At 48.1% G+C, this 14,073-nt stretch overlaps 1 protein-coding gene across 2 annotated transcripts in view; it reads right to left on the bottom strand.

Annotated features, from left to right (window-relative positions):
* Nucleotides 1-14,073, bottom strand: part of RIN2 (Ras and Rab interactor 2) — a gene marked incomplete at its 3' end in the record, with an annotated part of 87,637 nt that overhangs the window by 56,083 nt on the left and 17,481 nt on the right. The window contains exons 2-3 of one of the 2 annotated variants that reach the window (XM_080716806.1): nt 1,259-1,359; nt 862-912 (exon numbers count right to left, since the gene is read on the bottom strand). In XM_080716806.1, coding sequence (XP_080572932.1) covers nt 862-912; nt 1,259-1,359 — 152 coding nt within the window. The remainder of the gene's footprint in view (nt 1-861; nt 913-1,258; nt 1,360-14,073) is intronic. The other variant, XM_080716805.1, reaches the window with a different exon arrangement.

The raw sequence follows: 14,073 nt of genomic DNA, 5'->3' as shown, positions 1-14,073 counted from the left end.
TTGGTGTCGGCCTGAAATCCCAATTTAATCTGTCAAGGGTAAAGAGGACTCTCCAGGTCAAAGCTTCACGCCATTTGAAGGCCTCTGAATGCTAGACAGCAAATCTCTAACTAGAAACCACTGTCTAGTGAACGGTAGGAGTTAAGGAATCGATACTCTTTACACAGAGGTCAGCAGGAATCACAGAATACCTGGATACTGCAGCAGCAGCGTGGGGGACATCTGGTCTACCCTGTCATTTGTAGCAAAAGCTCACTTGCTCAGACAGGACAGGGAAGGCACACAGGGCTCCCCAGCCCAGGAGGAATGCAGTTCTTTTAAAGGACACCACCTTCCAGCTGCAAGCACCTCCCGGGGATGGAGCAGTGAGAACGAGTCAGGCTGGTTTGAAACTTGTCTGGACAGCCAGGAACACCTGGCGCGCCTGCTTGTGCTCTTACTTGCCAGAGGAACCCACACATAAATCTCAGCCTCACGTAGCTCGGGAAGCCTCTCCACAGCTTTCTGGGGAGAGGGAAGAAGCTGGTGGTGAATCTGACCTCCAAGGCGCCAAGTTTCCACGTCCTTCTGAAGCGATTCTATTCTGCCATCTTTGTTAGCAAAGAATTATGACATCAAAATGCTGGAAGAAGTCGCCTCCCGCCTGCCACCCGCAGCCAGGCCCCGGGATCTCCGTGCTCCACATCAAAGCCAGGCTGCTGTCACCCATGCGTGAGTGTGTAATACGTGTGCAAGGGGCACACTAAGCCCGCAGGGCCGACTGCCTCCCACCCTCGGTCATTTACAACCACATCCGGTTTCCAATACTCGGGTCGCTTTTTACTTATGGCTACTGTAACCACTGGGGATTTGTTTTCTGACCTGAGAATGCAAAAGGAATCCATCCTCTTTAGTCGGCCCCCTTTAAACCTCCTGGAGACGGACCGGCTACCCTGAATTCTAGTTTGTACACGGAGGATCCGACTGAGCTACTGTTCCCATCACCGGGTAGGTGGACATGGCAGAGACAGTTTTAGGTTTCCGGGTTCTGGTGCCAGGAGGAATCAAAAAGGTCTAAAGTTCAAGTGCCTTCAAAGCGATTAAAATAAACAAGCCGACCAGGAGATCTAGGCCACTCCCACCTCCCACAGACAATTTCTTCTGGTGGCGCCACTAAGCTCCCGGTCCCCGAGCTCCCAAGGAGCGCCTGGGGTCAGCCCTGCTGGTTCCCCGGCCTCACCGCGCCCTCCACCCGCCACCGTGCCATGACGCTGGTCACCTGTGGCTTTCTCCGGGTCCTGGGCCATCCTTCAGGCCGACATCGGTCTGCACCATCTCCTGTTTCAGTTCTCCGATCTCCGAGGCGATGGTGTCAATGAGCTATTGAAGACAGAAACAGCATGACGTCAGGAAGCGGAGGGTGTGGTGTGTCCACCGGCCCGGGAGCTCCGGCGCTGCCACCGGACAGAGATGACCACCTAGTTTCTTTTTCTTTTCTTTCTTTTTTTTTTAATCTTGGCTCTGTGAATTTCCTCTAACTAGAGGGGAAAAAAGGGGGGGGGAGGGGACAGCTTCCCCTTAAAAAGGGGAAGCACTTAAGTTTCAGTATTGGAGAAAAACTTGGGTTTTAGTATTATAATAAGGAAAAGAATTTGACCAGTTAGGTTGTTAAACATGAATAGAGAGAGAAATAAATGAGTCTTACTAGAAACCAGGCCTCCATGTTCATGTTCTAACAAAAGAAATACTGTTAAGGAATTCTCCCCACTGATTTTAACAATCAATTTGGGTTATGAAAATAAAAAGACTCCAGGCATGGCAGTGTATGCCTATAATTTCAGTACTTGGGAGGCTGAGACCGGAGTATCATAGGTTCGAGGCCAGCCTCAGCACCTCAGTGAGATTCTCCGCAACTTAGTGAGACCCTGTTTCAAAATTAAAAAAATATAATAGGGCTGGGGGTTTATCTCAGAGGTTGAATGTTCCTGAGATCAATCCTCAGAACTAACTAACCAACTAAATAAATAAATAAAATAAGACATACACTAGGTCTCATACCAGGCCCCGGGTTAGATCCTTAGTACCAAGATAATAATAATAATAAAAAATAAATAAAGGACCTATAGTGCTTACTTTCAAGTTGATTTTTGAAGACATTAGGGTTGCTCCTCTTCTTTTATTTTTAGTATTGGGGATCAAACCCAGGGCCCCGGGCATGCTAGATAAGCACTCTACTACTGAGATGTATCCCTAGCTCTGAATTTTTTTTTTTTTTTTTAAGAAAAAAGCTAAGTATAGTGGCCCGCACCTACAGTTGCTACTCGAGAGGCCGAGGCAGGAGGATTGCTTGAACCCAGGAGCTGGAGGTCAGCCTGGGCAACATAACAAAATCCTGTTTCTTAAAATAAATAAAATGAATAGAAATTTTTAAATTAAAAATAGAAGTAGAAGAGGGGCAGCTGTGGTCCAGCACTTCTACCTACTGTGTAATATTTCATGTAACTGTTTATCCATTTGCCTGCTGATGGGCACTTAGGTGCTTATAATTTGTGTTCTTATAAATAATAGTATAACCAATATTCTCATAAAGGTCTCTTTGCTTGCACGTGTGTGAAAATTTCTCTAGAGAAATGTGTGTCAAGATTTCTATATCCTTGACCCTAAATTATATTCTCACACTGCTTTTCAAAGTGGAATCTATAAAGAATATTCCTCCAATAGCATAAGAAAGATCCTCTTTTCCTTCATCCAGGAATATTTGGTATTATCGGCTTTGTTTTTTCTTTCTGTCACTTTGATGTGTATAAATTGAGATCAATCCCCAGTATCACAATAAAATAATATAAAATAAAATAAAATAAGTTCTAATCCAGGATACTGGTTCTCTCTTGACAAGGAAAAAAACGGATGTAGGTGCCCACAAACGAGACGCTCCGTCACCTGTGAGATCTTATTTCTTAAAACACATCTGTAAAATGGTAAGGCTTTATTGGACGGAAGAGATAGGTGCTGTGGTATTCTATGCGATATTCAGTATGCTTACACTGCAGCATAAGCAAATTAGGACAGTAAGAAAAAGAAAAGAGTGGTTGCATGTGAGAATGGCCGGACACAGAGGCACTAACAGGAGGAGAACAAGAAGTCGCCACACTCAGGCTGGGCCCCCACCCTGCCACGTCTATGCTCTGGACCAGAGAGCCAGACACGGCCCACCAGGAAGCAGAGAGCCCTGCATGTGGGAGAGCCAGCCGTGCCGCTGGCGACCCTGGGGAGAGGGCTTCCAACCTGGCAGGAAGACGGGCATTAGGTCTCCATTCAGTCCTGCCAGGGCCGCCATGTTGATTTGAACATCCCAGCGGCCTTTCCCAGAAGAGGCCGGGGCCCCTTTCAGTGAGGCTGCTTCTGCAGACCAGCGCTTTCGTGGTATCTCCAGACCTCCACATCCCACACTTGCTTTCTCCTCTCCACCTAGCCAAACCCAAGAGCCAACAGTGTGGTTTTCGCTCAGCGGAGTATGCTGGCAAGTCACTAGAACACTGTCTAGTCCCCAACACCTCCTTGGATGCATCTAGAATTCCATCTAGAGGGGGACGGGGCTGCTGACCACCTGCAAGGCCGGCAAGCACGCACAGCTTCCTACTCCGGCTATCCAGGATGAGTCAAACCTCCGGGAAGGTGGCCCAAGACAAGTGGCATTTGCCACAGTCAGAGAGTGAGAAGAGACACCAGGTTGCCAGGGCGAGGAACTGGTGAGAAGGTGGCTCCTATGCCAAAAAATGAGTCATCCCACAGAGCCACACGGTGACGACAGCATGGACCCAGAAGGCCACGGGCAGGGGCACAGAGGCTTCCAGCCAGACACAGGCCAAAGTGGTGGCTACGCGCGAGGCCTGGCTCGGTGGGAGAGAGCCTGCCTGGCCCGGGGGAGTCCCCGGCCCCATCCACAGCACTGACAAAGAAAACAAAAAACCCTGCCAGGAGCCAGCAGGGACTGCAGAAGGGGCAGGGGGAGGGCCCTGGAGGTCATCAGAGAGAAGAGGGGAGCCCAGTGTCTGCGGCTCCCTAGCTGGTGAGCACGCACCCCTCCCGAGCCAAAGGACTCTCCTCACCTGTAGAGCTTGGGGATTCCCAGTAACAAGGAATGAATGAGGATAGAAAGAAAGAGCCTTGCCTGCAAAACCCACCTGGGCCTCCCCTGCGGCCGGGCCCCTTTGGGCGGGCGTGTCAGGAGCCCATCCGGCGCCCTCATCCTTAAAGGTCCAAAGCTAAAGCTGAGGCTGTCCAGGGAGGTGGTCCAAGGACTAAACAGGAAAATGCGATGAACCGAAACACTTGGCAACCAGGCATGTAATTCCAGTACTTGGAAGGCTGAGACAAGAGTTGGTTTTAGTGAGGCCTTCGGCAACTTAATGAGACTCTGTTTCAAAATAAATAAAATAGGGCTGGAGGTATAGCTTGGAGGTAGAATGCCCTTGGCTTTAATCCTCAGCACCACGCCAAACACAAACAAAACAAAAACACTTTGCACCGGGCATCTGGGTAGGAACTGTGCCTGCCTACAGAAGCACAATTCACAGTAGTGAAGTTGTGGACACAGCCTCGGCGCACACCAACAGATGGCTGGGCTACCAAACTGCGGTATGTATGCATTATGGAATTTTACTCAGCAATAGAGAACAATATTATGTCATTTGCAGGACAATGGAGGGAACCCGAGAAGACTGGCTAAGGAAGGTTCGCCAGTCACAGAAAGTGAAGAAGGGCCATAAGTTTTCTCTCATTCATGGAAGCTAGGGAGAAATTGGGATACGAGAAGGACCCCAGTAAAGGAGGAGAGACCCCAGCGGGACGATGGAGGGCTAGGGAAGGGAGGTCGTGGGTGTGGAGATGTGATGACGGAAACATTCAGAAGAACGCTATGCACATCTACAAAATTATCAGCACCAACTTAATATCATGTGTGGGGAAGGGGAGGGCCTGGGTGGGATCCCGGGGGAAGCCCACCAGGTGCCCTGTGCGTCCCTCTCACCCTGAATTTCATTATGATGTGATTATAATGTGCCAACAAAAAGTATATTAAAGAAGTTCCAATTGAGCTTTAAGCTGACTAAACAGATTATTTCTTTTTGTTGGTGACTATATATATATATATATATATATATATATATATATATATATTTTTTTTTTTTTTTTTTTTTTGGCGGGTTCGGTGATGGAACCCAGGGGTGATCATATATTAAGAAAGGTTTATTTTTTATTTTTTTATCTTTTTATTTTTTGCGGGTCTAGGGGTGGAACCCAGGGGCATTCGACCCCCGAGCCACACCCCCTGCCCTATTTTTTATTCTTTATTTTGAAACCGGGTCTCACTGAGTTGCAGAGGTCCTCACTAGGTAGCTGAGGCTGTCCGCAAACTGTGATCCTCCTGTCTCAGCCTCCCGAACAAATGCTGGGATTACAAGCGTGCGCCACCACGCCCAGCTTAAGCAAGGTTTAAAATACACGTATCCACCAGCCCACTGGAGAGAGGCACTTGATCACCAGCCACAGAGACCTGGGCGCAAGGGTGGTTTCTGTGGGCCCAGTCTCCCTCTGCCTGTCTGCCTGGAAGTCCCTGACCTAGAGATGTGCCCAGTAGGTGCCAATTCTCCTCCGATGGGAGAAGAGTTGTTTGCATTGGTGCGTGCATGGGAGAGAGCAAGAAAAAGGGAGGGCCCCCAAATCTTGTTTTCTTCCTTTTAGGGTTAGATAAAAGGAGAAAAATTCTCTTGAAGGTCGAGTAAAAATAAAACAAGACAGTGCTTTTAGAGCAAGCTGCGATACAGCGCTGTTCAGATCCCTGGTCTCGCTCAGGAATGTTATCAGAGGTTTAAAAAGGGATGTGTAGTTGATAGGATGAAGACTTGAACGTTAGGGTGTGGGAAAAGTCGTGCGCCGGGCTCCCAGCTATGGAATCTCTCCTGTGTCCCAAGCCCATCAACTTGGCCTTGGGGTGCAGGGGGCTTTTGTAAGCTCCCAATCAGCTCTGTGGGATTAGACCTTCCTCCAGGACCTGGGAACTCACACGATCCAGACAGCTCCCTCTCCTGTCTGCCTCTGCTGGGCCACAGGAGCATCACCACCTGAAGGTTGCATCCCATGCTAGGATTTTTATTTTCTAAAGGAATTTGGAAAATATTGGGTTTCTTCCAAACTTTCAAATAACCTTTGCTACCAGGATTTCTCACCATGGAAACAAAACGCCAAGGGGGTCTCTGGCCTTGACTGGTAGCAGGCACCTGGATAACGAGGCTCTAGCTGGATAACGAGGCTCTAGCACCACAGGAGAACCCTGCCTCTTGAATACTTTGTGAAGACTGAGGGTGTAGCTCAGTGGCAGAGCCCATGCTTAGCATATGTGAGCCCTGGGCTCAGTCCCTGGTACTGCCAAAAGACTTTTGCGTGTTACACTAAACACTGCATGGGTGTTTTTTAAATGTAATTATGGTTACACACATAATACATGAATACGTTCCCGCTGAAAAAACAAATTATTGCCATTACACTATCCTCACTTGACCGTCACTCATATTTCTCTTACCCACTCAGAGATAACCCTGTTGTCAGCGCGGTGTGTCTCATTCTTGAATGGAACTATCGCTCTCTGCTTTTCCTCCCGGGTGCAACTGCCCCATGCATCCTTCCAGAGCTTACGACTCACACGCAAAAAAATGTTGATTTATCCACATTGGTACATGAAGGGCTAGTTCACTTAGGGAGAATCATTTTCTCCCATAGGATATGCCACAATTCATATATCCACTTTATTCTGATAGACAATGTTTTGCTATTGAGATGGTCAGAGACCACCATAGGGACAAAGGGCAAATGCCCCCCTGGGCTTTAACTCATGCTTTGTTAGCTGGTAAGAGCATGTATGTGCCAGGCATGGCGGCACAGGCCTGCAACCCCAGGACTTGGAAGGCTGAGACAGGAGGAGCACAGGTTTGTGGTCTGCTTCAGCATCTTACTGAGGTCCTTCGCAACTTAGAAAGACCCTGTTTCAAAATAAAAAATAAAAAGAACTAGGGGTGTAGCTTGGATGCCCCTGGGTTCAAGCCCCAGTACCAAGAAAAACTAAAAAGAAAAAAGAAAACCCAACACCAACACCAAGCAAACAAGAAAAGGAGAAGAAGGAGAAGGAGGAGGAGGAGGAGAAGGAGGAAGAGAAGGAGGAGGAGGAGAAGGAGGAGGAGGAGGAGGAGAAGGAGGAAGAGGAGGAGGAGAAAAAGGAAGAGAAGGAGGAGGAGAAGAAGGAGAAGGAGGAGGAGGAGAAGAAGGAGAAGGAGGAGGAGGAGAAGGAGGAAGAGGAGAAGGAGGAGAAAAAGGAAGAGAAGGAGGAGGAGGAGAAGGAGGAGAAGGAGGAGGAGAAGGAGGAAGAGAAAAAGGAGGAGGAGGAGAAGGAAGAGGAGGAGAAAGAGGAGTAGGAGGAGGAGAAAGAGGAGGAGGAGGGGGAGGAAGAGAAGGAGGAAGAGGAGGAAGAGGAGAAGGAAGAGAAGGAGGAGGAGGAGGTCTTGCTTCTGGTAGTCTTGTTCCCGCACAGTCGCACCTGTCTGACTGTTCCGAGCCCAGGACCCATGGAGCAGGTGACGTTACATGTTGCAGCGGCACTGTGTGTGACCCCTGGGTACCACATGAGGCCTCAGAGAAAATGCTGGGCCTCTGCCTGTGGTGAACAGGTTACAGTGGGGCCACACTGCCGCCAGCTAGCTGTGCCCTTCCATACTGCCTCTGCCGACTTTGAAAATGTCCCTGTTGCTGGTCCCTGTTTGGTGCTACTCAATTTTTAAACTTTGGCCAATCTGTTGAGTACAAGTGATTTTTGTTTTAATTTTTTTTTTTTTTTTGCCTGGATTACATTTTTGTTGTCTTCTTTCTGTCCCTGGAGATTGAATCTAGAGACATTCTACCTCTGAGCTATAACTTAGCCCTATTTCTTTTTTAATTTGGGAACAGGGTGTCACTAAGTTGTTGAGGGTCTCTTTAAGTTGCTAAGGAACCTGTGATCCTCCTATCTCAGCTTCCCAAAAACTGAGGTTCTGGTGTGAGCCACGAAGCCCTCCGTATTCATGCTTCTTTTTCTGGGGAAATTGCTCTTCATTCCTCTGGGGCCCATTTTGAGATTTCTTTTTTTATCTTGTTAAGTTGTATTATTATTATTATTATTATTATTATTATTATTATTATTATTTTTTGGTGGTACTGGGGGTTCCTGGAAGCCCTTCTACTTCTGGGCTACAGTCTCAGACCTATTTTATACTTTTTTTATTTTTTGGAAACAGGGTCTCTTAAGCCAGTGCACACGGCTGGCTTCGAAACAGTATGATCCTCCTGTCTCTGCCTCCCAAGCGCGGAGATTACAAGCATATGCCACCACGCCCGGCTCATTGTCTTATATTTTATATAAACCTTTTTTTATATTCTTGAGATACTTTCTCTGTTTTTCTGCCTTTTAAATTTCCCTGAAAGCCGGGCGTGGTGGCCACACTTGTAATCCCAGCATTCGGGAGGCTGAGACCTGGAGGATCGCGGTTCGCGGACAGCCTCAGCTACTTAGTGAGGCCCTCTGCAACTCAGTGAGACCCGGTTTCAAAATAAAGAATAAAAAATAGGGCAGGCGGTGTAGCTCCGAGGTCAAATGCCCCTGGGTTCCATCCCCAGACCCACAAAAAAAAAAAAAAAAAAAAAAAAAAATTTCCCTGAGCCGGCCATGGTGGCGCATGCTTGTAATCCCTGCGCTTGGGAGGTGGAGACAGGAGGATTGCACTGGTTTGGAGCCAGCCAGGTAGAAGGGTTTCCAGGAACCCCAGTACCACCAAAATAATTAATTAATTTCCCTGAACTTTCAATGATGATAGAATCAAATTTATCAAAGTTCTCTCTTGCTCATTGACTCATGCTTAGGAACACATTCCTTACCCTGAAATAATAGATAACTTCCTCTATTTGCTGCTGAGACTGACATATAGTTGTGCTTAATTATGTATAACTAATTTATTTATAGGCCTTTCATTCATCTGGAATTTAATTCTGTATATTGCCTGAAGTCAGGACAATCGGGTGATTAAAATATGTCCAGAGCTAGGATTCCCCAGGCCCTAAACCCTGCACCTGTCTGAAGGCCCTCCTGCAGGCTGAGGACGGGCCCAGGGACTCCTGGAGCTGTCGCTGGCTGGGGCCCACAAGGGGAAGTCTAGCCGTAGTTTTCATTCCAAATGGAGGGCAGCTATGCTCACAGCATGTGTACAGTAATCCAGCTCAGCCCCTTAATTCAAAACAGAACCTTAAACACATCCCAAACCTCTGTTTACCAAAAAGTGACATTTACTATCTTTTTTAGCCTATTTTCTACTTTGGAGTTAAAAAAGCAACCTGCCCTAAATAACACAGGTTGAGTAAAAGATAACAGGCCGCAAAATCCACCCCATCCTTAGAGCTGAGTGAAAGGAATGGCTGGAGGTGAATACATTTCCATTTTTAACTCAAAATAGTAAACAGTAAAATCTTAGGGAAAGAAAGACAAATGAATAATCTAGTCTTTAGAGGTAGAAGTTTGACAACACGCCTTGAAATCCATTCAAACATGCTGTTTCAAGCGCTGTGCCTTTCAGGAAATACCTAGACCTCTTAAATTTCCTCATCTACATAACTATGAGGAACCAATCAAAAAGGGTTTCCTCATTCAGAAACAGAGGGTCCCATGAGCCTGCTTCCCAGGATCACCTGGTGGAGGTGGAGGGCCAGGCCTGCAGCTTCCTGCAGCTTTCTTGCATTTGCTAGATGGGGGGGGGGGAGGTTTGCTATTTTGTGGGGAGAGTGGGTACTGGGGACTGAACTCAGGAGCATTCTACTTCTGAGCTACACTCCCAGCCCTTTTCATTTTTTATTTTATTTTATTTTTTTGGAGGGTCTGGGGATGGAACCCAGGGGCATTCTACCTCTGAGATATACCCACTGCCCAATTCTTTATTCTTTATCTTTTTTATTTTATTTTATTTTTTTTTGGTGGTACTGGGGTTCCTGGAAGCCCTTCTCCCTCCGGGCTACACTCCCAGACTTATTTTTATTTTTGGAAACAGGGTCTCTTAAGCCAGCGGGGCTGGCTTTGAACCTGCAATCCTCCTGTTTCCGCCTCCCAAGCACGGGGATTACAATCGTGTGCCACCATGCCCGGCTTTATTCTTTATCTTAAAACAGGGTCTCACTGAGTTGCGGAGGGGTCTTACCAAGTAGCTGACACTGGACGCAAACCGCAATCCTCCGGTCTCAGCCTCCCTAAAGCTGGGATTATAAGCATGCGGCACCACGCCTGGCTTTTATTTTTTATTTTGAAACAAGATCTTACTAGGGTGCTGAAGCTGGCCTCTGACCTGTGATCCTCCTGTCTCAACCTCCCAAGTACTGGGATTGCAGGTGTGCACCACCATGCTTGGCTGGTTTTAGCAATTTACATCTTCGAAAAGAGGAACTTTGAAAGGTCGCCTTGGCTAAAAGGACCAACCCTTCACTTGGGCCTGCAGAGCCTCAAAGAGTAACTAAAATCAGGATGGAGCTTGGCCTCTGCCTTTATTTTTTTATCTGTCTCTTTTATTACTCTAAAGTTTGGCTCTATGTGTAGACACATTAGTTATCCAAGAAGTGCAATATAGATTTATTAGTTCAAACTTACCTAGACTATCTCCTTCCTTTTCAAGACTGAGGACTCCAAAATAGAGTAACTACGGTATTTTTAAGATTTTTGAGTTATTCAATGACTAGTTTTGACTGCACTGTCTTCTAGACACCCAGAGCAGCTCCTACAGTCTTGCCATTGGTCTACAACCTCTAGGAGAAGGAGACTGCCCCCCAAGCAACAGACCACTCCACTGACGAGACTGTACCTCTAAGCAGGAGTAATCAGCTCGTGGGGACCAAACTGCCCCCTTCCACTAAAGGGGAGTCTGACAGATAAACACTCCCAGCAGCCATCAAAATTGCCCCCTTAGCTATATGGACTTCTTCAGAGATACTGGTCGACCAGAGCACAGTCTGACCACAGTCTGATCCCACCCTCTTACCCAGCCCGGTTCTTCCTCCACTAAAACATAAAGCTCATGTCTGCACCCAGAAGAAGGACTGAGATGCTGCACCCCACTTTGCTCACCCGATACAGTCACGGTGATGAAAGTTCCTTTCCTGCTCTCTACCATATTTTATTTTATTTTGGGGGCAAATGACCAGCCCTGATTTGTTGGGAGCCCCAGAGTGAGGTTTCTGACCAAGGACTCTGATAAGGCAACCACTGGGGGCAGAAACACGAGAGGTCTGGTTGACAGGGGCGCTGGAGACATTGGATGGCACCGAGATAGAGAGTGCGTTGGCTGATTCAACCCGCTGGGGAGAGATCCTTGTGCACGCTGGTGAGGTAGACCTTCACATCCCATGGTCCCCACGGGCACTCTAACTCCATAGGTGAGGAGTAGTGTACAGTGGGTAGACTGAAATTAGGGGAGCCAAAAAAATCCAGGACCCGGTACCCTTTGCGTACGGCGCTACCTCAAAGTGTTGAGGTACCAGGTGTCCATAGCTTTTAGCCTGTTGGACAGTCCTCACATCTGAGAATCCTCGAGTTCCTGTCTGCTCTGCATCTCTGTGTGCAGAATTCATCACAGGTGCAGCTCAGAGTCCCAGTTTTAGAGGATCAGTCCATGGATGGCCGGCTCCAAGACAGAAACACCATGATGGGAAGGCAGGCAGAGCAGAGCGGAGCTCGTGCAGCCAGGAAGCGGGAAGAGGAAGGGCCTAGGCACAGATGTTGTCCCCGAGGCCACACCCTCAGCACCTACCTCCTTCAGCCACGCTACCTGCCTCCCCACCACTCCGCAATCCCATCTGGATAACTATCCACCAGCGGCTTCCTCCACTGCGGAGCCCAGAGCCCTGATTCAATTATTTTGCCTCTGAATACTTCTACATTGCCAACACAGGAGCTTTTCTTGGGGACATTCCTGATTCGAACCATAATACCCCCAAAATATCAGGCCACACAACGACCTTGCTTGAGACCAGTCTCCAGGGAGTGGTCAGAAGGAATCTCGCCCACACAGTCACAGCCAGAGGAGGCATCTGGACTGCTGGAGCCGGCTTTGTCAGGCAGGCAGGACCAAGAGGACCCCGTACACACACACACACACACACACACACACACACACACACACCGCCCCAGGATCAGTCTGTAACCAATGAGTGCTGGGCCCTGGGGTGTAAACCCTCCAGCTCCTCCCTTCTAGCCAATATCACTCTACGTAAGGCATAAAGGACCCCCAAACTCCCTTTAACACACCTTTTGTAGTTTTGGTATTGTGGGTTGAACCCAGGAGCATTCAACCTTTGAGCTACATCCACAGACCTTTTAAAAATTTATTTTAGTGCCAGGCCATGGTGGCGCACATTTGTAATCCCAGCCCTTGGGATGCTGAGACAGGAGGATCACATAGATTCGAAAACAGCCTCAGCTACTTAGTGAGGCTCTAAGCAACTTAGTGACACCCTGTAACCAAATAAAGTGTAAAATAGGGCTGGGGTATAGCCCGGAGGTAGAAATCCCCTGGGTTCCACCCCTAGTACCACAAAAAATAGTAAAATTTTATTTTCTTAAATAGGGTCTTGCTAAATTGTTGAGGGTCTCATTAAGGTGCTGATCCTATGCTCTTCCTGTCTCAGTCTCCCAGGTACTAGAATTACAGGCATGCACCACCATGCCCAGCTCAAGCTCCCTTTAAGATGGGCCCAAAGTTACCCTAAAGGCATTTTGCTGGATATTAATGCCTGACCTGATCCCCTTCTTGTCCCACAGCCCACCTCCTCTCCACTGTTTCTCCTGGGAGTACCTTCTAGAAAGACACTCTCGGGAAAATCTTTGGCTCCAGCCCTGTTTCCAGGAAACCTGACCTATAATACCCTGTAACCTCCCTGCCTGGCCCTACACTTTGACCAGTGGAGGCGAAGGGTCAGCCCGTGGGCTATTCCCGGAGCCCGAGACTTCCCCAGCGGCCTGCCTGGCTGTAAATTCCACCAGGCAGCTGTGTTGCCCTTTTGCATGGGACTGTGCCCTCCGAGCACACAGCCAACCCCGGCATGAGCTGCTGGTGGTGTGAGCTGACGGCTCTTTCCTCTTTGGGCTTCCTTGGGGTGACTTCCCCGTTCCTTTCCCTTCCGAACGGGGCAATTCAGGACACAGAGGAGGCGGAGCTCCGACCAGTCCCTTACAACCTCAGCTGGGCAGGATAGGGAAGTCCATGCAGGGGTAGCATCCACTAAAAAAAGCTGCTCAAGCCTCTCCGGCGACGTGCCACCGAGAAACATCTTTTGTCGCTACAGGATGAGGACACAGTGGTTCTCTTTTGATCGGACCGAAGCTCTGAGTGTGGACCTTTTGCTTCAAAAAACAGTCCTGCCAACAACTACATGATAAACCGCATGTACCAACAAGAAACAGACACAAAGTTGGCTCCGCAGTGCCAGCCACACCTCCCAATATTGCGGAGGGAGGCCGTGAGGGTGGAGGGTGGAGAAGAGCCTGGCTGGGGAGGCGCTGCTGGGTCAGCGGAGCTCCCGGAGGCCTGACCCAGAGTTGGAGTTTTTCCTTCTAAAACAGTGTGTGAGATTATCCTGACACAGCCTGCAATTCTGTGTATTCTTAGGGAAAAAGTAGACATTATTTTGGGGCCAGGTGTGTGGCCAGTTTGCGCTTGTAATCCCAGCATTCGGGAGGCTTGAGACTGGAGGATCGTGGTTTGCAGACAGCTTTGGTTACTTAGTGAGGCCCTTCGCAACTCAGCGAGACCTGGTTTCAAAATAAAGAACAAAGAAATAGGGCCGGGGGTGCAGCTCGGAGGTAGAATGCCTCTGGGTTCCATTCCCAGTACCGAAAAAAAAAAAAAAAAAAAAGTAGACATATTTTTTAAATAAACCTCTATTCTGTATAAATTATCTAAGACTGAATATTCTGTAGACAGGGAGCATGTGTAAAAGACTGATTAAAATTCATTAATAAGAAAATTAGTGGTACGTATA

The sequence above is a fragment of the Muscardinus avellanarius genome (genome assembly GCF_963383645.1).
Source record: "Muscardinus avellanarius genome assembly, chromosome: 19".
Taxonomy (NCBI): domain Eukaryota; kingdom Metazoa; phylum Chordata; class Mammalia; order Rodentia; family Gliridae; genus Muscardinus; species Muscardinus avellanarius.
Note: the sequence above shows the minus strand (reverse complement) of the source record. Positions and strands in the feature narration are given on the sequence as shown.